Source organism: Melanerpes formicivorus, unplaced genomic scaffold (genome assembly GCF_026170545.1).
Source record: "Melanerpes formicivorus ecotype bairdi unplaced genomic scaffold, bMelFor1.0.p_v2 SCAF_101, whole genome shotgun sequence".
In the NCBI taxonomy this organism is placed as follows: domain Eukaryota; kingdom Metazoa; phylum Chordata; class Aves; order Piciformes; family Picidae; genus Melanerpes; species Melanerpes formicivorus.
Window position 1 is genome coordinate 1,011,669 of NW_027142453.1, and position 21,891 is coordinate 1,033,559.

At 48.3% G+C, this 21,891-nt stretch overlaps 1 protein-coding gene across 1 annotated transcript in view; it reads right to left on the bottom strand.

Annotated features, from left to right (window-relative positions):
- VWA8 (von Willebrand factor A domain containing 8) overlaps nt 1-21,891 on the bottom strand; it is a 176,475-nt gene that overhangs the window by 145,807 nt on the left and 8,777 nt on the right. Inside the window, exon 2 of the mRNA XM_068166488.1 lies at nt 10,067-10,144. Within this exon, the coding sequence (XP_068022589.1) occupies nt 10,067-10,144 (78 nt within the window). The remainder of the gene's footprint in view (nt 1-10,066; nt 10,145-21,891) is intronic.

The following is a 21,891-nucleotide window of genomic DNA, read 5'->3' on the forward strand; positions in this document are numbered from 1 at the left end:
TTCACGTCATTCCCCTCATGCACAGACTACAGCTGGATCAGTTACAACAGATGTCTTCAGTCACAAAGTCAGCACACTGACCATCTGCAAACTCAAGTCAAAGGAAGCCTACTACAAATAGTGCTGACAATTCAGCAAGCATTCCTTAAGGTGAACTGTCATGACAGCAGCTCCCACTTGCCAGTTCCTTCTCTTCTAATATGTACTATCTGTACATTGCTCCAGACATCAAGCCTACTTCAGTTTCCCAGTTAGAAAGATATGAAGTTTCATTGGTACATACATTCCCTGGGGAGATGGTGGAGTCACCATCAGGCAACCTGTGACAGAGCAAGAGAACACAGTCTCAAGCTGCACCAGGGGAGGTTTAGGCTGGAGGTTAGGAAGAAGCTCTTCACAGAGAGATTGGCCATTGGAATGTGCTGCCCAGGGAGGTGGTGGAGTCACCATCACTGGAGGTGTTTAAGAAGACACTGGATGGGATGCTTGGTGCCATGGTTTAGTTGATTAAATGGTGTTGGATAATAGGTTGGACTTGATGATCTCAAAGGTCTTTTTCAACCTGCTCTTGTCCTCTTCTCTTCTCTTCTCTTCTATCACAGGAGATGTTTAGGAAGAGACTGGATGGGGTGCTTGGTGCCATGGTTTAATTGATTAGATGGGGTTGGGTGATGGGTTGGACTTGATGATCTCAAAGGTCTTTTCCAACCTGGTCTGGTCTATTCTATTCTATCACTGGAGGTGTTTAGGAAGAGACTGAATGGGGCACTTGGTGCCATGGTTTAGTTGATGAGATGATGTTGGATGATAGGTTGGACTCAATGACTTTTCCAACCTGGTCTGGTCTGGTCTATTCTATTCTTTCTACTCTATTCTCTTCCTATCACAGGAGGTGTTTAGGAAGAGATTGGATGAGGTGCTTGGTGCCATGGTCTAGTTGATTAGATGGGTGTTGGGAGTTAGGTTGGACTTGATGATCTCAAAGTCTTTTCCAACCTGGTCTATTCTATTCTATTCTATTCTATTCTACTCTATTCTATTCTATTCTTTTTTCTTCTATTCTATTCTATCACAGGAGATGTTTAGGAAGAGACTTGATGGAGTGCTTGGTGTCATGGTTTAGTTGATTAGATGGGGTTGGGTGATAGGTTGGACTCAATCTCAAAGGTCTTTTCCAACCTGGTTAATTCTATTCTATACTATTCTATTCTATGCAGTCTGTGCCACATAAACTGTTTCTAAAGCACAGGATGCTGCTCAACAGTAACTTCAGGTGCAAATACACAGCATTTTACATATCATTTCTATCTATTTAGACTTCTGGTACCATGGCATTTGCATTGCAAAGCTTTTCCTTGTGTTTCTTTTCCCATGACTCAAAAAATTTTCTCTCTGCTCAAGTGCTGTATCTTAACTTTCCTCCAAGCACCATATAATTTTCTGTGACATTTAGAAGACAGGGCAAATTAGCTGGGGGGGGGGGGGGAAAGCCCTCCATGAGAGTGTATATTACAGCAATTTTTATTAATTATGCCATGAGTCAGAGAGCATCTAATGCAAACTGGGTTTGCACAATCTGTTTAGTGGCACTCTGCAGATCTGCAGCAGTCGAGTGGCTGGGCCCTGTGCTCTTAATCGGCGAGATGGTGCGTAGGAAGCCTCCACAGTGTAGTCTCAGAGACACCATCTGGCACATGCAGGAGAAGAGTCAGTGCTACAATTTGCTATTCCTGGGTAGCAAGGCTGGCCAGCAAAGGAAACTGCATTCTACTGCCTTGTAGCATGGGGCAGGTAGGACAGCACCTAGCAGAATTCACACAAACACTACATAAATGGAGAAGCTGAATGGAGAGATCCCCAAGTAAGACAAGGAGACAATGTCACAGAGAGATTTTGAGGCAAAGGCAGCAGCAGCTGCTCCTTTGATCCATAAATCAGCTTTTGATAAAACCAGGACTGAAATGGCAATCCTAGCCTCGGATATTTTTGCAGTTCACTCATACTTGAATTCTTGGCACAGGCTACACTTGCTGTAGCCATAAGATTCACTGGAGATAGCAGACAGCATCTGCTGGCAAGTCCTCATGTCCCACCTACAGAAGAAATCCCCTCAATGAATGGGAAACCTACCTCTTCCTACTGTTCAGAGGCAGACATGAAGGAGAAGAGAAGGAGAAGAGAAGGAGAAGAGAAGGAGAAGAGAAGGAGAAGAGAAGGAGAAGAGAAGGAGAAGAGAAGGAGAAGAGAAGGAGAAGAGAAGGAGAAGAGAAGGAGAAGAGAAGGAGAAGAGAAGGAGAAGAGAAGGAGAAGAGAAGGAGAAGAGAAGGAGAAGAGAAGGAGAAGAGAAGGAGAAGAGAAGGAGAAGAGAAGGAGAAGAGAAGGAGAAGAGAAGGAGAAGAGAAGGAGAAGAGAAGGAGAAGAGAAGGAGAAGAGAAGGAGAAGAGAAGGAGAAGAGAAGGAGAAGAGAAGGAGAAGAGAAGGAGAAGAGAAGGAGAAGAGAAGGAGAAGAGAAGGAGAAGAGGAAGAGAAGAGGAAGAGAAGAGGAAGAGAAGAGGAAGAGAAGAGGAAGAGAAGAGGAAGAGAAGAGGAAGAGAAGAGGAAGAGAAGAGGAAGAGAAGAGGAAGAGAAGAGGAAGAGAAAGAGAAGAGGAAGAGAAGAGGAAGAGAAGAGGAAGAGAAGAGGAAGAGAAGAGGAAGAGAAGAGGAAGAGAAAGAGAAGAGGAAGAGAAGAGGAAGAGAAAGAGACGAGGAAGAGACGAGGAAGAGACGAGGGAAGAGACGAGGAAGAGACGAGGAAGAGACGAGGAAGAGACGAGGAAGAGACGAGGAAGAGACGAGGAAGAGACGAGGAAGAGACGAGAAGGAGACGAGAAGGAGACGAGAAGGAGACGAGAAGGAGACGAGAAGGAGACGAGGAAAGAGAAGAGAAAGAGAAGAGAAAGAGAAGAGAGAAGAGAGAAGAGAAGAGAAGAGAAAGAGAAAGAGAAAGAGAAGAGAAAGAGAAGAGAAAGAGAAGAGAAAGAGAAGAGAAGAGAAGAGAAGAGAAGAGAAGAGAGAAGAGAAGAGAAGAGAAGAGAAGAGAAGAGAAGAGAAGAGAAGAAGAGAAGAGAAGAGAAGAGAAGAGAAGAGAAGAGAAGAGAAGAGAAGAGAAGAGAAAGAGAAGAGAAAGAGAAGCGAAGAGAAAAGAGACGAGAAGAGACGTGACGAGACGAGAAGAAGAGAGAACAGAATAAACCAGGTTGGAAAAAACCTCCGAGATCACCAAGTCCAACCTATCACCCAACACTATCTAATCAACTTAACCATGGCACCAAGCACCCCATCCAGTCTCTTCCTAAACACCTCCAGTGACGGTGACTCCACCACCTCCCTGGGCAGCACATTCCAATGGGCAATCACTCCTTCTATGAAGAATTTCTTCCTAACACCCAGCTAAACCTCCCCTGGTGCAGCTTGAGACTGTGTCCTCTTGTTCTGGTGCTGGTTGCCAGGGAGAAAAGACCAACCCCCACCTGCCTACAACCTCCCTTCAGGGAGCTGGAGAGAGCAAGAAGGTCTCCCCTGAGCCTCCTCTTCTCCAGGCTAAGCAACCCCAGCTCCCTCAGCCTCTCCTCATAGGGCTGTGCTCCAGACCCCTCCCCAGCTGTGTTGCCCTTCTCTGGACACCTTCCAGCAACTCAACATCTTTCCTGAACTGAGGGGCCAGAATGTGGTTACATCACAGAGAGTTTTCACTGGAATGCTGGTTTTCCTCATATTTTTTTCGCTTCAACAGTCTTCATTCCAAAGATTTTTGTACTTGCAGTGGTAAGGAAACAAGTTGTGAGTCTTTGCAGGGCCTTAGAAAGGGGGAAGTTACTTCTTGGATGAAACTGTAAACTCAAATATTTATCATTAATTTCTTTGAGGCAGTGGCTTCACAGGAAGGTCTAAGAGCTACATGGGTAAATCAGAGTCCTCTGTGTGAGTAGAAATGGGGAAAAAAAGAAAAGAACACAAAGGAGCCATGTACAAAAATATTCTTCTGGCAAAAACAAAATATTCTTCTGGCAGGAAGCCTGAATGGGACTCAGAAGACTTAAGTTTCTCCTAATGACATACAAACATGGAATAAATGAAACTATTTTTAGCTGGATGTACAACTCAAAAGGAAGTACATAGCCAGAGCAGTTAACTGTAGCTCACAGTCCAACTACAGGGACTTTTCAGTGCAAGTGCTTAGTGCAGCACCAAAGAAGTTCAAGGGATTCCAGAAAAGATCAAGCAAAGCTGGAATTCAGTTTAGAAAATCAATTATAATCTTAACAGCTGTTTTTGAACATGCAAGATAGAATCACAGGGAAGAATCACAGAATTAACAAGGTTGGAAAAGACCTCAAAGATCATCAAGTCCAACCTGTCACCACAGACCTCATGGCTACTAAACCATGGCACCAAGTGCCACATCCAATCCCCTCTTGAACAGCTCCAGTGATGGTGACTCCACCACCTCCCTGGGCAGCACATTCCAATGGCTAACAAGCCTCTCTTCACCTCGAGTCTAAACTTCCCCTGGCACAGCTTGAAACTGTGTCCTCTTGTTCTGGTGCTGGTTGCCTGGGACAAGAGACCAACCCCTTCCTGGCTACAGCCTCCTTTCAGGTAGTTGTAGAGAGCAAGAAGGTTTCCCCTGAGCCTCCTCATCTCCAGGCTAAAGAATCCCAGCTCCCTCAGCCTCTCCTCATAGGGCTTGTGCTCAAGGCCTCTCCTCATAGAGCTTGTATCATAGCATCACAGTATCAGTCAGGGTTGGAAGGGACAACAAGGATCATCTAGTTCCAACCCCCCTGCCATGGGCAGGGACACCCCACACTAGAGCAGGCTGGCCAGAGCCTCATCCAGCCTGGGCTTAAACACCTCCAGGGATGGAGCCTCAACCACCTCCCTGGACAACCTATTCCAGGGTTTCACCACTCTCATGGGGAAGAACTTCCTCCTCACCTCCAGCCTGAATCTCCCCACCCCAGCTTCATTCCATTCCTTGTGCTTGAGAAGAAAAGCTACCTTCAAATCATGGCTATGCCAGATATATCCAGCCCCAGGGAACTAAATGTCCCAAATGATCCAAATGAGAAACTAGAAAGGGCTGTTTTCATGAAAGAATCATTAATTACTGAAGCAAAGTGTGCAGAGGGGTTCTAGAAGCTACATCACCAGCGCATTTTAAGAACAGGAAGAAACATTTCTCTGGGACCTGGTTTGGATTCCAGCTGACCCTGCTCTGGGGCACAAGAAATGGTGCTGACAGCTTTCTGAGCTTCACCCAAAACTTTGATGTAGATTACAGTGTCCCCATGTCTCCCTGTGCCTCACTCTTGGTACAGGCAAAATGAGAACAATGGGCATAAAATATTCAGAGCTCTATGGACAACCCCCCTGGTATTTTAGGTTCTGGATTAGGTGGTAACAGTCAAGCAGCAGATCAGTTGCAAGCCTATGTGAAACCTCAAAGTGCTGAAGTAAACACCAGCTCTGACAGCAGGCACCTTTTCTGAGAAGGCTTAAAGTTGACAGGAAGAAAAACAAACATGTTTCAGTGAAAACATAAACCTGCTTTGAGCAATAACTGAATACACTGCTTGTCCGTGCTTCAGGACATGGTGTACACCATGCTGGGAGAAGGACACAGAGGCATTTTACCGGTCAGGCAACCCTGATCTCTCAGGTGAAGAGAACAGGAACTGATTTAGCCACCTAAACATGAGCCAGCAGTGTGCCCAGGCGGCCAAGAAGGCCAATGACATCCTGGCCTGTATTAAGAATAATGTGGCCAGCAGGAGCAGGGAAGTCATTCTGCCCCTGGACTCTGCATTGGTTAGGCCACACCTTGAGTCCTATGTCCAGTTCTGGGCCCCTCAGTTTAAGAAGGACATCGAAACACTTGAACGTGTCCAGAGAAGGGCAACAAGGCTGGGGAGAGGCCTTGAGCACAGCCCTGTGAGGAGAGGCTGAGGGAGTTGGGGTTGTTTAGCCTGGAGAAGAGAAGGCTCAGGGGAGACCTTGTTGCTGTCTACAACTACCTGAAGGGAGGTTGTAGCCAGGTGGGGATGGTCTCTTCTCCCAGGCAACCAGCACCAGAACAAGAGGACACAGTCTCAAGCTGCACCAGGGGAAGTTTAGTCTCGAGGTGAGGAAGAAGTTCTTCATAGAAAGAGTGATTTGCCATTGGAATGTGCTGCCCAGGGAAGTGGTGGAGTCACCATCCCTGGAGGTGTTCAAGAGGGGACTGGACGTGGCACTTGGTGCCATGGCCTAGTCATGAGGTCTGTGGTGACAGGTTAGAATCATAGAATCATAGAATCAATAAGGTTGGAAGAGACCTCAAAGATCATAAAGTCCAACCTGTCACCCAAGAACTCATGACTACTAAACCATGGCCCCAACTGCCATGTTTATTAGAATAAACCTTTATTAGAATAAACCAAACCAGGTTGGAAGAGACCTTCAAGATCATCGTGTCCAACCCATCAACCAATCCAACCCACCCAAACAGCTAACCCATGGCACCAAGCACCCCATCAAGTCTCCTTCTGAACACCTTCAATGACGGCGACTCCACCACCTCCCCGGGCAACCCATTCCAATGGGCAATCACTCTTTCTGTATAGAACTTCTTCCTAACATCCAACCTGAACCTCCCCTGGCACAGCCTGAGACTGTGTCCTCTTGTTCTGGTACTGGGTGCCTGGGAGAAGAGACCATCATCAGCCTGTCTACAACCTCCCTTCAGGTAGTTGTAGAGAGCAATAAGGTCACCCCTGAGCCTCCTCTTCTCCAGGCTAAGCAGCCCCAGCTCCCTCAGCCTTGGACTTGGTGATCTTTGAGGTGCCTTCCAATCTTGGTGATACTGTGACAGCACCACTGAGCAAGTTACAGAGAAATAAACCCCATTTCCTCACCATTAAAACAACTCCCTTTCAAGCACAGAAGTCGGCCCAGTACTGCTTCTGTTACGTTTCATTATTGCACTCACAAACCTTCTGTTTACATTCCTCATGATAATTAATCTTCCATGTATCTCAACTGAAAAAACTAACAGGATTTAGCACTTAACCACTTGGTATATACACATGTCACTTTTGATTGCACACTGGGGAAGGTGCTCATACTCAGGACACAAGGCAGAAAAATCACACTCAGTTTAAAATCTGCATGCCGCAGTTCAGTGCAGCTGCATGCAAGTGTGACTACAGCCACGATCCCCAGGGCACCTGCACCTTCAGAAAGGAATAGAATAGAATAGAATAGAATAGAATAGAATAGAATAGAATAGAATAGAATAGAATAGAATAGAATAGAATAGAATAGAATAGAATAGAATAGAATAGAATAGAATTAACCAGGTTGGAAAAGACCTTTGAGATCATCAAGTCCAACCTGTCACCCAACACCGCCTAATTTAGAACAAACATTTATTTAGAATAAACCAAACCAGGTTGGAAGAGACCTTCAAGATCATCACGTCCAACCCATCAACCAATCCAACCCACCTAAACAACTAACCCATGGCACCAAGCACCCCAGCAAGTCTCCTCCTGAACACCTCCAGTGATGGTGACTCCACCACTTCCCCAGGCAGCCCATTCCAATGGGCAATCACTCTCTCTGTATAGAACTTCGTCCTAACATCCAGCCTAAACCTCCCCTGGTGAAGCCTGAGACTGTGTCCTCTTGTTCTGGTACTGGCTGCCTGGGAGAAGAGACCATCATCCGCCTGTCTACAACCTCCCTTCAGGTAGTTGTAGAGAGTGATAAGGTCACCCCTGAGCCTCCTCTTCTCCAGGCTAAGCAACCCCAGCTCCCTCAGTCTCTCCTCCTTGTGTTCCAAGCCCCTCACCAACTTCGTTGCCCTTCTCTGGACTCATTCCAGCAAGTCAACCTCCTTCCTAAACTGAGGAGCCCAGAACTGGACACTAAAACCATGTCACCAAGTACCCCATGCAGTCTCATCCTAAACACCTCCAGTGATGGGGACTCCAGCACCTCCCTGGGCAGCACATTCCAATGGCAAATCACTCTTTCTATGAAGAATCTCTTCCTCACCTCGAGTCTAAACTTCCCCTGGCGCAGCTTGAGACTGTGTCCCCTTGTTCTGGTGCTGGTTGCCTGGGAGAAGAGACCAACCCCCACCTGCCTACAACCTCCCTTCAGGGAGTTGGAGAGAGCAATGAGGTCGCCCCTGAGCCTCCTCTTCTCCAGGCTAAGCAACCCCAGCTCCCTCAGCCTCTCCCCATAGGGCTTTTAAGAGAGCTGATGTGGTGTTGCAAGACACCCTCTTTCCTGCCTTAACAAGAATCTGCCACCACTGAACAAAGTGTCCTGGAAGCCCTATGCTAAGAATTGTTTTGCCAAGATCAATAAACACCTGAAATAGCAAGTACACTGTCGTTGTCATAAAGTTTTCAGAACCCATCAATGAAAGCAGTGCACTGACATGAACTCAACATTATAAAAAACCCCAAGAGATAGATGCATTCTCACTATTCAGTGTTATATCTATCACAGGAAGCTGCACAAAGTTTCTGCAATGCATAATTAAGGAAATGATCTTGCTTCTCAGGCAGGGTGAGAAGGGTTTGGTTTGTTTTTAACTATAGGGCTGATTTTTTACTGATAAAAGAACATGCAAATATCAGTGCCCTCTTTTTAGAATGTGGCAGACAGTTCTGACAGAAACCCCATTTGAACACTTCTCTGGTGCATGACTCATTTTCACTTGTCACTCATGCAACGTGAAATGAGAGCTACTCAGATTTTCTGCACCTTCAATTATCACCTTCCTGGAAAAAAAGCCATTTGCCCACCACAGCAAAACAAATTAATATAGTCTATTAGCACACCAAATGGGCTACTTCATAGTGAACTTGCTGGGTACCTGCTGGAATAGAATGGAATTGGATAGAATAGAATAGAATAGAGTAGAATAGAGTGGAATAGAGTACAGTAGAATAGAGTAGAGTAGAATGGAATAGAATAGATTAGAATGGAACAGAATAGAACGGAACAGAATGGAACGGAATGGAACAGAACGGAACAGAACAGAACGTAATAGAATAGAACGGAACAGAACAGAATAGAATAGAATCAGTATCACAGTATCACCAAGGTTGGAAGAGACCTCAAAGATCATTGAGCCCAACCTGTCACCCAACACCTCAGGACTAAACCATGGCACCAAGTGCCACGTCTAATCCCCTCTTGGAATGGAATGGAATGGAATGGAATAGAATCACAATATCACCAAGGTTGGAAGAGACCTCAAAGATAATGGAGTCCAACCTGTCACCCAACACCTCAGGACTAAACCATGGCACCAAGTGCCACGTCCAATCCCCTCTTGGAATGGAATGGAACAGAACGGAACAGAATGGAATGGAATGGAATAGAACAGAACAGCTTGGAAGAGACCTTCAAGATCACCGTGTCCAACCCATCACCCAACACCTCCTAATCAACTCAACCATGCAACCAAGCACCCCATCAAGTCTCCTCCCACACACCTCCAGTGATGGTGACTCCACCACCTCCTTGGGCAGCACATTCCAATGGGCAATCACTCTCTCTGTGTAGAACTTCTTCCTAACATCCAGCCTAAACCTTCCCTGCTGCAGCTTGAGACTGTGTCCTCTTGTTCTGGTGCTGGTTGCCTGGGAGAAGAGACCAACCTCCACCTGGCTACAACCTCCCTTGAGGGAGTTGTAGACAGCAAGAAGGTCTCCCCTGAGCCTCCTCTTCTCCAGGCTAAGCAACCCCAGCTCCCTCAGCCTCTCCTCACAGGGCTTGGGCTCCAAACCCCTCCCCAGCTTTGTTGCCCTTCTCTGGACACCTTCCAGTAACTCAACATCTTTCCTAACCAATCTTTCCTATACAACCCGATGAACCAGAGCTACAGGGAAGAACTCAGCAAAGACAGCCTTCCCCAAAGCTCATGCTTTCTCTAAACATCTCTATTAGATGATTTCAGTAAATGAGTTAAAGCATTCTGAATAAAGCCTTGTAATGAATTGAAAAGGAAAGCATGTTCTTACTGTAGTTCTGCGGAACAAGTTCTGGATTCTTCGGGGCTTTGAGTTTAAAAGACACATCTCCAATCGTGACAGTATCACCTGAAAAATAGAAAAGAAGCCTTAGTGTCCAGATACTTTTCAAGTGTTTCAGGTCCTTCAGTTAATGTTTAAACCACCATGGGTGTTCAAGAGGGGACTGGACGTGGCACTTGGTGCCATGGTCTAGTAGGCATGAGGTGTTGGGTGACAGGTTGGACTTGATGATCTTTGAGGTCTTTTCCAACCTTGTTGATTCTATGATCATAGATCTGCTGTGGTAAGGCTGACTGTATTCATAAAACAGACTCTAATGTGCTTGAGAACTATTACTTTACTAATTAGGCTCTACTCCTTTTCAACAGATGTGTACCTGGACAATTTACATTTCACTACTATTGCTTGACTTTTTTCTTTTGTGGCTGACCTAACCACAACTGACTTTGTTAGGATGTATGATATGCAAGCACAAGGATCCTATTCCAGCTACTACCATTTGATTTACTGCACTCTGGCTATAGGGCTGCCAAACTGGTACAAAGTTTGAGAGGCCTTGAGCATTTGGATTAGAATAGAATTAACGAGGTTGGAAAAGACTTTCAAGATCATCAAGTCCAACCTATCACTCAACACCATGTAATCAACTAAACTATGGCACTGAGTGCCTCATCCAGTCTCAAACACCTCCAGTGATGGTGACTCCAACACCTCCCTGCGCAGCACATTCCCATTGCTAATCACTCTTTCCATGAAGAACTTATTCCTAACATCCAGCCTAAACCTCCCCTGGCACAGCTTCAGAATGTGTTGTCTTGTTCTGGTGCTGGTTGGCTGGGAGAATAGACCAACCCTCACCTGGCTAACAACTCTCTCTGTGAAGAACTTATTCCTAACATCCAGCCTAAACCTCCCCTGGCACAGCTTCAGACTGTGTTGTCTTGTTCTGGTGCTGGTTGGCTGGGAGAATAGACCAACCCTCACCTGGCTAACAACTCTCTCTGTGAAGAACTTTCTCCTCACCTCCAGCCTAAACCTCCCCTGGCACAGCTTGAGACTGTGTTGTCCTGTTCTGGTACAGGCTGCTGGGAGAAGAGACCAACCACCTCCTGGCTGCAACCTCCCTTCAGGGAGTTGTAGACAGCAAGAAGGTCTCCTCTGAGCCTCCTCTTCTCCAGGCTAAGCAACCCCAGCTCCCTCAGCCTCTCCTCATAGGGCTTGTGCTCCAAACCCCTCCCCAGCTTCGTTGCCCTTCTCTGGACACCTTCCAGCAACTCAACATCTTTCCATGCCCAATGACAGCACAAGGGCAATTGGTGGAAGTTGAGGCATAGGAAGTTTCACTTAAATATAAGGAGAAAGTTTTTCACTCTGAGGGTGCCAGAGCACTGGACCAGGCTGCCCAGGGGGGTTGGGGAGTCTCCCTCTGGAGATATTCAAAACTCGCCTGGATGCCTTCCTGCGCAATCTGCTGTAGGTGATCCTGCTCTGGCAGGGGGGTCGGACTGGATGATCTTTTCAGGTCCCTTCCAGCCCCTGAAACTCTCTGATTCTGTGATTCTGGCCCTCACTGATTTTGCAATTCAAATGCATTGAGGAGTACTGGGCCCTCTTTAGTATGAAAAATGAAAACTCATTCCAGAATAAAGTCCCACAATGACTTAGGGGCCTGGGCCCCACTCTAGGAGCTATTATATATATCATAGAATCATAGAGTCAATGAGGTTGGAAAAACCCTCCAAGACCATTAAGTCCAACCTGTCACTCAAGACCTCATGACTACTAAACCATGGCACCAAGTGCCACGTCCAATCCCCTCTTGAACACCTCCAGGGACGGTGACTCCACCACCTCCCTGATATATGAAATTAAAGACACAGTCACTGTAGGGGGTAATATCTCAACTTTGCCTCTCCCAGGGTTTTTCTTATTTCTCTAAGTTTTAAAGTAATAAAATTATTTGACCACCCTTTCTTTATATTGCTGCAGCTCCAATCAGTTCCTCACTGGAAAACAGCTAAAGGGTTGATCAAAATGGCTCCAAGTTGATGAAAACACCCTAGAAGCCCACTGCCTCTTGCCAGTTGACACTTCTCTCATTAGTATCACAGTATCACAGTATCACTAAGGTTGGAAGAGACCTCGAGGATCATGGAGTCCAACCTATAAACACAGACCTCATGACCAGACCATGGCACCAAGTGCCATGCCCAATCTCCTCTTGAACGCCTCCAGGGATGGTGACTCCACCACCTCCCTGGGCAGCACATTCCAATGACCAATTACTCGCTCGGTGAAGAACTTTCTCCTCACCTCAAGTCTAAACCTCCCCTGCCACAGCTTGAGACTGTGTCCTCTTGTTCTGGTACTGGCTGCCTGGGAGAAGAGACCAACCCCCTCCTGGCTACAACCACTCTTCAGGTAGTTGTAGAGGGCAATGAGGTCACCCCTGAGCCTCCTCTTCTCCAGGCTAAACAACCCCAGCTCCCTCAGCCTCTCCTCATAGGGCTTGTGTTCAAGGCCTCTCCCCAGCCTTGTTGCCTTTCTCTGGACACATTCAAGGTCTCAATGTCCTTCTTAAACTGAGGGGCCCAGAAATGGACACAGTTCTTCTTAGCTTAGCTAAGAAGAATTTCAGCACTCTAAAGGGAGCATGTTGCCTGATACATCCTTAGGAAACTAATGCCAGTTTGTTTTCTCACCATTCCCCAGCCAACATACAATGAGACAAGAGCATCTGACTAATTAGCTCCTAGCTTAAAGCACCTCAGCTCAAGGAATAAATACTCTTTACATACACAGTCCTCCAAAACACAGTAGGGATGAGATGCCAAAACAAGGTGTCAGGCTTTTCCAGTAGGTTGGAGCAATGATATAATCTACAGGAGAGAACTTTAATTACTCACTTTATTGGCACAGCACTGAAAAACCTTAATTGATTTCCTATACTGCTTACAAAAACCCCAAACAAACAAAAAACAGACAACAACAACAAAAAAAAACAAACCAAACAAAAACCCCCACAAACAAACAAACAAACAAACCACCCCCAAACCAACCACACAAAAAAAACCACCACAACTGAGTCTAGTCCAGGTGAAAAACAGAAAATGCCTCTCTCCTGGTGATATTTAGTCCATAACAAGCTAATGCTTGACCAACATATTTAATCATGTCCAAAAACTCCACAAATATACAATTAATAGACCCTACACACTTTCTGGAAGGGAACTGTATACAAGATGTAGAAAGAGCTAAGCACACAAAATCCCTAGCCTACAGTAAAGGACATTCAGCTTTTAATAGAGTAGAGTAGAGTAGAATAGAATAGAATAGGGTAGGGTAGAGTAGGGTAGAGTAGGGTAGAGTAGAACAGAACAGAGTAGAACAGAAATAGAGAGAAACAGAAGGGAAAAGGAAAAGGAAAAGGGAAAGGGGAAAAGGGGAAAAGGGGGAAAAGGGGAAAAGGGGAAAAGGGGAAAAGGAAAAGACCAGGTAAGAAAAGAAAGGAAAAGAAAAAAAGGGAAGGGCAGGAAAAGGGAAGGAAAAGGGAAGGAAAAGGGAAGGAAAAGGGAAGGAAAAGGGAAGGAAAAGGGAAGGAAAAGGAGAAAAGAAAAATAAAAGAAAAAAGAGGTTCAGGGAGGGGAGGGGAGGGGAGAGGTTCGGAGAGGAGAGGTTCGGAGAGGAGAGGTTCGGAGAGGAGAGGTTCGGAGAGGAGAGGAGAGGTTCGGAGAGGAGAGGTTCGGAGAGGAGAGGAGAGGTTCGGAGAGGAGAGGTTCGGAGAGGATAGGAGAGGTTCGGAGAGGAGAGGTTCGGAGAGGAGAGGTTCGGAGAGGAGAGGTTCGGAGAGGAGAGGTTCGGAGAGGAGAGGAGAGGAGAGGAGAGGAGAGGAGAGGAGAGGAGAGGAGAGGAGAGGTTCGGAGAGGAGAGGTTCGGAGAGGAGAGGTTCGGAGAGGAGAGGAGAGGTTCGGAGAGGTTCGGAGAGGAGAGGAGAGGTTCGGAGAGGAGAGGTTCGGAGAGGAGAGGTTCGGAGAGGAGAGGAGAGGAGAGGTTCGGAGAGGAGAGGAGAGGAGAGGTTCGGAGAGGAGAGGAGAGGAGAGGAGAGGTTCGGAGAGGTTCGGAGAGGTTCGGAGAGGAGAGGTTCGGAGAGGAGAGGTTCGGAGAGGTTCGGAGAGGAGAGGTTCGGAGAGGAGAGGTTCGGAGAGGAGAGGAGAGGTTCGGAGAGGAGAGGTTCGGAGAGGAGAGGTTCGGAGAGGAGAGGTTCGGAGAGGAGAGGTTCGGAGAGGAGAGGAGAGGTTCGGAGAGGAGAGGTTCGGAGAGGAGAGGAGAGGTTCGGAGAGGAGAGGAGAGGAGAGGAGAGGTTCGGAGAGGAGAGGAGAGGAGAGGTTCGGAGAGGAGAGGAGAGGAGAGGTTCGGAGAGGAGAGGAGAGGAGAGGTTCGGAGAGGAGAGGAGAGGAGAGGAGAGGAGAGGAGAGGAGAGGAGAGGAGAGGAGAGGAGAGGAGAGGAGAGGAGAGGAGAGGAGAGGAGAGGAGAGGAGAGGAGAGGAGAGGAGAGGAGAGGAGAGGAGAGGAGAGGAGAGGAGAGGAGAGGAGAGGAGAGGAGAGGAGAGGAGAGGAGAGGAGAGACGAGGTTGGAAAAGATCTTTGAGATTATGGAGTCCAACCTATCGACCCAACACCATCTAATCAACTAAACCATGCAACCAAGTGCCACATCCAGGCTCTTCCTAAACACCTCCAGTGATGGTGACTCCACCACCTCCCTGGGCAGCCCATTCCAATGGCCAATCACTCTGTCTGTGAAGAACTTCTTCCTAACATCCAGCCTAAACCTCCCCTGGTGCAGCTTGAGACTGTGTCCTCCTGTTCTGGTGCTGGTTTCCTGGGAGAAGAGACCAACCCCCACCTGCCTACAACCTCCCTTCATGTAGTTGTAGACAACAATAAGGTCTCCCCTGAGCCTCCTCTTCTGCAGGCTAAGCAACCCCAGCTCCCTCAGCCTCTCCTCACAGGGCTGTGCTCCAAACCCCTCCCCAGCTTTGTTGAATGACTGCTGAAACAAAACTAGTGCCAAATAAGCCAGAATCCACAAGGTAAGGGAGATGTTCCATCCAGGGTATGGACAACATACAAATACAGCAAGGTCTTCAAGAGCCCATGCAGTATATGGCAGAAATTGGCAGTGCAGCAAGATCATGACTCAATAATGGGACACTGACAAAAATCAAAAGAATTTAAGGGAAAAAAAAAGTGAGAGAGAGTGACATGAAAGCAGCCTCGATAGATGCAAAGAGCTCTTTCTACTGCATCTGGAAGAGACAGGTGTGAATTGCAGGGAAGTCATTGTGCCCCTGGACTCTGCATTGGTTAGGCCACACCTTGAGTCCTGTGTCCAGTTCTGGGCCCCTCAGTTTAAGAAGGACATCGAAACACTTGAGCATGTCCAGAGAAGGGCAACAAGGCTGGGGAGAGGCCTTGAGTACAAGCCCTAAGAGGAGAGGCTGAGGGAGCTGGGATTGTTTAGCCTGGAGAGGAGGAGGCTCAGGGGTGACCTCATTGCCGTCTACAACTACCTGAAGAGTGGTTGTAGCCATTTGGGGGTTGATCTCTTCTCCCAGGCAACCAGCACCAGAACAAGAGGACACAGTCTCAAGCTGTGCCAGGGGAGGTTTAGACTTGAGTTGAGGAGGAAGTTCTTCACCAAGCAAGTCACTCGTCATTGGAATGTGCTGCCCAGGGAGGTGGTGGAGTCACCATCCCTGGAGGCGTTCAGAAGGGGACTGGACGTGGCACTTGGTGCCATGGTCTGGTCATGGGGTCTGTGTTGATAGGTTGGACTTGATGATCCTCGAGGTCATTTCCAACCTTAGTTATACTGTGATAGAAAACAACATCAATACCTCCATATGCTTTTTATAACTGACAAGACCTCTTCAGGGGAGCAACCCTGTTCCTTCCACAAAGGCTACTGAGAACTACTGAATAAAAAGGCTCCAGCTCCAAGTCTCAGAGCTTGCAGAGGAGGCTGGTGGAGTATTTTGGCAGAGCATGAACACCCTGTGCTTTTATTCTCCCCCAGCACCTCCTACTCAGCATTCTCCAACACAGAACAATAAAAGTTGATGGGCCTTTATTCTGACCCACTGTGGATGGCTTTAGGTTACAAACTCAGTAAGAAGGCTTCTTGAGGATGCAACTTTATTGTGTGAGCTCAGCACCTTTGACCGGTCCTCTATTTAAAAGCTAAACAGCAGCAACTCTAATCCTACTCATTTTCCCTCTGTTTTGAGAGGGAAAAGCCACTATTGTTTAAATTATTGGCAGCACCACTGGTCATAACTGAAAATATATTAAAAAAAAGCCCCATCTCTACTATAATTTAAGAAATTGATGGGTGGAGCACTCGATAAAGAACTGGCTTGATGGCTGCACCCAAAGAGTGGCTGTCAATGGCTCCATGTCCCAGTGGAGGCCAGGGACAAGCAGAGTCCCTCAGGGATCAGTCCTGGCACCAGGCTTGGTCAACATCTTTGTGGGTGCCATGGACAGTGGCATTGAGTGCACCCTCAGCAAGTTTGCTGAGGACACCAAGCTGTGTGGTGCAGCAGACAGGCTGGAGGGAAGGGAGGCCATCCAGAGGGACCTTGACAGGCTGGAGAGGTGGGCACAAGCCAACCTCAGGAGGTTCAACTAGAGCAAGGGCAGGGTCCTGCATCTGGGTCGAGGCAATCCCAGGCACAAATCCAGGCTGGACAGTGACTGGCTGGAAAGCAGCCCTGAGGAGAGAGACTTGGGGGTGCTGGTGGACAAGAAGCTCAACAGGAGCTCTCAGTGTGCACTTGCAGCCCACAAATCCAATCAGATCCTGGGCTGCATCAGGAGAAGTGTGGCCAGCAGGTCGAGGGAGGTGATCCTCCCCCTCTACTCAGCTCTGGGGAGACCCCACCTGGAGTACTGCATCCAGTTCTGGAGCCCCTATTCCAAGAGGGATCTGGAGGTGCTGGAAGGTGTCCAGAGAAGGGCCACAAGGATGATCAGAGGGCTGGAGCACCTCTCCTGTGAGGACAGACTGAAGGAGTTGGGGCTGTTCAGTGTGGAGAAGAGAAGGCTCCCAGGTGACCTCATTGTGGCCTTCCAGTATCTGAAGGGGGCCTCCAAGAAGGCTGGGGAGGGACTTCTCAGGATGTCAGGGAGTGATAGGACTAGGGGAAAAGGAATGAAGCTGGAGTTGAGGAGATTCAGGCTGGATGTGAGGAGGAGGTTCTTCACCATGAGAGTAGTGAAGCCCTGGAATGGGTTGTCCTGGGAGGTGGTTGAGGCCCTGACCCTGGAGGTGTTTAAGCCCAGGCTGGGTGAGGCTCTGGCCAGCCTGATGTAGTGTGGGGTGTCCCTGCCCATGGCAGGGGGGTTGGAACTAGATGATCCTTGTTGTCCCTTCCAACCCTGAATGATACTATGATACTATGAAATTAATAAGCAGGAAGAAGTAGCCAGGAAGGGGTTGCCTCTTCTCCCAGGCAACCAGCACCAGAACAAGAGGACACAGTCTCAAACTGCACCAGGGGAAGTTTAGGCTTGAGGAGAAAGTTCTACACTGAGAGAGCTGTTAGCTATTGGAATGTGCTGCCCTGGAGGTGGTGGAGTGTTCAAGAGGGAATTGGATGTGGCACTTGGTGCCATGTTTTAGTCATGAGGTCTGTGGTGACAGGTTGGGCTCGATGATCTTTGAGGTCTCTTCCAACCTTGGTGATTCTGTGATTCTACTTGCTTTTTTATGCTGGTGAAATAATGCATTAAGGGGAAAAAAAAAGAGGAAATTAATGAATTTGAAATGACTATTTTTAAAGAAAGAAATCCCACAGCAAGAGAAAAGACCTTGCACAGATCTGTAAGTGTGCTTAATTAATGAAAAAGTCAAGAAAAGGGAAGAAGGAACTTTACAGTATGTGGAAAAAGGGACTGGCCACTTGGGAGGAATATTGGAATGTTGCCAGAGTATGTAAGGATGCAATGAGGAAAGCTAAGGTCCTCTTGGAATTATATCTGGCAAAGGGCATGGAAAAGGCAGAAAGAAGGGCTTCTTTAAGTACATCAGCAGGAAAAGGCATACCAGGGAAAATGTGGGCCTGCTGCTGAATGTGGTGGGTACACTGGTGACAGAGGGTACAGAGGAGTTACTGAATACAGAATCACAGTATCACAGTATCAACAAGGTGGAAAGAGACCTCAAAGATCACCAAGTCCAACCTGTCACCACAGACCTCATGACTAAACCATGGCACCAAGTGCCACGTTGAATCTCGTCTTGAACACCTCCAGAGATGGTGACTCCACCACCTCCCTGGGCAGCACATTCCAATGACGAATGACTCGCTCGGGGAAGAATTTCTCCTCGCCTCCAGCCTAAACTTCCCCTGGTGCAGCTTGAGACTGTGTCCTCTTGTTCTGGTGCTGGTTGCCTGGGAGAAGAGATCAACCCCTTCCTGGCTACAACCACCTTTCAGGTAGTTGTAGAGAGCAGTAAGGTCTCCCCGAGCCTCCTCTTCTTCAGGCTAAACAACCCCAGCTCCCTCAGCCTCTCCTCACAGGGCTGTGCTCAAGGCCTCTCCCCAGCCTTGTTGCCCTTCTCTGGACACGTTCAAGTGTCTCGATGTCCTTCTTAAACTGAGGGGCCCAGAACTGGACACAGGACTCAAGGTGTGGCCTAACCAGTGCAGAGTCCAGGGGCACAATGACTTCCCTGCTCCTGCTGGCCACAGTATTCCTAATGCAGGCCAGGATGCCATTGGCCCTCTTGGCCACCTGGGCACACTGCTGGCTCATGTTCAGGTGGCTGTCAATCAGCACCCCCAGGTCCCTCTCTGTTTGGCAGCTCTCCAGCCACTCTGACCACAGCCTGTAGCTCTGCATGGGGTTGCTGTGGCCAAAGTGCAGCACCCAGCACTTGGACTTGTTGAATGCCATCCTGTTGGACTCTGCCCGTCTGTACAGTCGGTCGAGGTCCCTCTGCAGAGCCTTTCTACCCTCTAATTGACTAACATCTGCCCCTAACTTGATGTCATCTGCAAACTTGCTGATGACTGACTCAATCCCCTCATCCAGATCATCAATGAAGATATTAAAGAGCATGGGTCCCAGCACTGATCCCTGGGGGACGCCACTGGTGCCTGGCTGCCAGCTGGATGTGGCACCGTTCACTACCACTCTCTGGGCCCGGCCCTCCAGCCAGTTCCTAACCCAGCACAGAGTGCTGCTGTCCAAGCCACGAGCTGACAGCTTAGATAGCATTTTGCTGTGGGGGACAGTGTCAAAGGCCTTGCTGAAGTCTAGGTAGACCACATCCACAGGCCTCCCCACATCCACTAGGCTGTCACCTGATCATAGAAGGAGATCAGGTTGGAGAGGCAGGACCTGCCCTTCCTAAATCCATGATGGCTGGACCTGAGCCTTGGCCGTCCTTCAGGTGCGCAGTTATTGCTGCCAGGATAATCTGCTCCATCACTTTCCCTGGCACTGAGGTCAGGCTGCCTGGCCTGGAGTTTCCAGGTTCCTCCATCCGACCCTTCTTGTGGATGGGGACCACGTTGGCCAGTTTCCAGTCATCTGGGACCTCACTGGTGAGCCAGAACTGGAGGAAAATGATGGAGAGCAGCTTGGCCAGCTCATCTGCCAGCTCTCTCAGCACCCTAGGATGGACCCCATCCGGTCCCATGGACTTGTGAGTCTCCAAGTGTCTCGTCCAAGTGTCCTCACAGGAGAGGAGAGCTCCTGAAGCACAGTTTGCTGAGGGCAGAAACATCAATTTGAAACTGTGCTTAGAATCACAGAATCCTAGAACCAACCATGTTGGAAAAGACCTCAGAGATCATCAAGTCCAACCTGTTACCTAATACCTAACAACTCCTGACAACTAAACCATGTCTCCAAATGCCACATCCAATCCTTTTTTGAACACCTCCAGGGACAGGGACTCCACCACCTCCCTGGGCAGCACATTCCAATGACCAATCTCACTTTCTGGGAAGAACTTTCTCCTCACCTCCAGCCTAAACCTCCCCTGGCACAGCTTGAGACTGTGTCCTCTTGTTCTGGTGCTGGCTGCCTGGGAGAAGAGACCAACCCCCACCTGGCTACAACCTCCTTTCAGGCAGTTATAATAATAATAAACCAGGCTGGAAGAGCCCTTCAAGATCATGGTGTCCAAATGTGTAAGAAACTACAACTGTAATCCAGCACAATAGCTTTAAAAGCTCCCATTTGCAGACAGGATAACCAAAACTGACAGAACAGCTTTAAAATTCACTACAGCACCTCGTGCATAACTGTCCCAAGTCTCTGAGTTTGCCAAGCAGATTCAGCTCCAGCCTTATGTTTGCAATGGGCAGGACTTGCAGCATGCACCAACACCTATCAGAACTGCAACAGTTGCTGAACAGGAGAACTGAAATTCTGATCAACTGCCAAATATTAACTCAGAAGCTATTTACTGACATCTACTCAGGGGAACAATGGTGAAACCTTACTGAAGGAGTTGATCTGCTGGAGGGTAGAGAGGCTCTGCAGAGGGACCTCGACAGGCTGGACAGATGGGCAGAGTCCAAGGGCAGGAGATTGAACACATCCAAGTGCCAGGTTCTGCACGTCGGCCACAACAACCCCATGCAGTGCTACAGGCTGGGGTCAGAGTGACTGGAGAGCAGCCAGGCAGAGAGGGACCTGGGGGGTACTGGTCGATGGCAGGCTGAACATGAGCCTGCAGTGTGCCCAGGCAGTCAAGAGGGCCAATGGCATCCTGGCCTGCATCAGGAACAGTGTGGCCAGCAGGAGCAGGGAGTTGATTCTGCCCCTGTACACTGCACTGGTTAGGCCACACCTCGAGTCCTGTGTCCAGTTCTGGGCACCTCAGTTTAGGAAGGAGGTTGACTTGCTGGAGCATGTCCAGGGAAGGGCAACAAAGTTGGTGAGGGGTTTGGAACACAAGCCCTATGAGGAGAGGCTGAGGGAGCTGGGGTTGCTTAGCCTGGAGAAGAGGAGACTCAGGGGTGACCTTCTTGCTCTCTACAACTACCTGAAGGGAGGTTGTAGACAGGTAGAGGTTGGTCTCTTCTCCCAGGCAGCCAGTACCAGAACAAGAGGACACAGTCTCAGGCTGCACCAGGAGAGGTTTAGGTTGGATGTTAGTAAGAAGTTCTATACAGAGAGAGTGATTGCCCATTGGAATGGGCTGCCCAGGGAGGTGGTGGAGTCACCATCACTGGAGGTGTTCAGGAGGAGACTTGATGGGGTGCTTGGTGCCATGGGTTAGTTGTTTAGGTGGGCTGGATTGGTTGATGGGTTGGACACGATGATCTTGAAGGTCTCTTCCAACCTGGTTTATTCTAAATGAGAATGTACAAAAGCTTATCTGCCTGACACCTCACCCCTTGCTTCCAGCTATCTGTGTCTAATAAAAGATTGTCTTTCTGCCACCCTTTTTTTATTCTTCTTTCAGATGTTAGAACAACTTGAAATAACTGAGGCGTAGCTCTGCCAACTTTCATGACAACTGCTTTTGAAAATTCCCATCTCCAGTTGCTGCCTTCTCAGTTGTGCTGATGCAAACACTGTTTGAAAGGCCTCCCTGTAAATTAGAATAGAATTAACGAGGTTGGAAGAGATCTTCGAGATCATCGAGTCCTACCCATCACCCAACACCATCTAATCAGCTAAACCATGGCACCAAGCACCCCATCCAGTCTCTTCCTAATCACCTCCAGGGATGGTGACTCCACCACCTCCCTGGGCAGCACATTCCAATGGCCAATCTCTCTTTC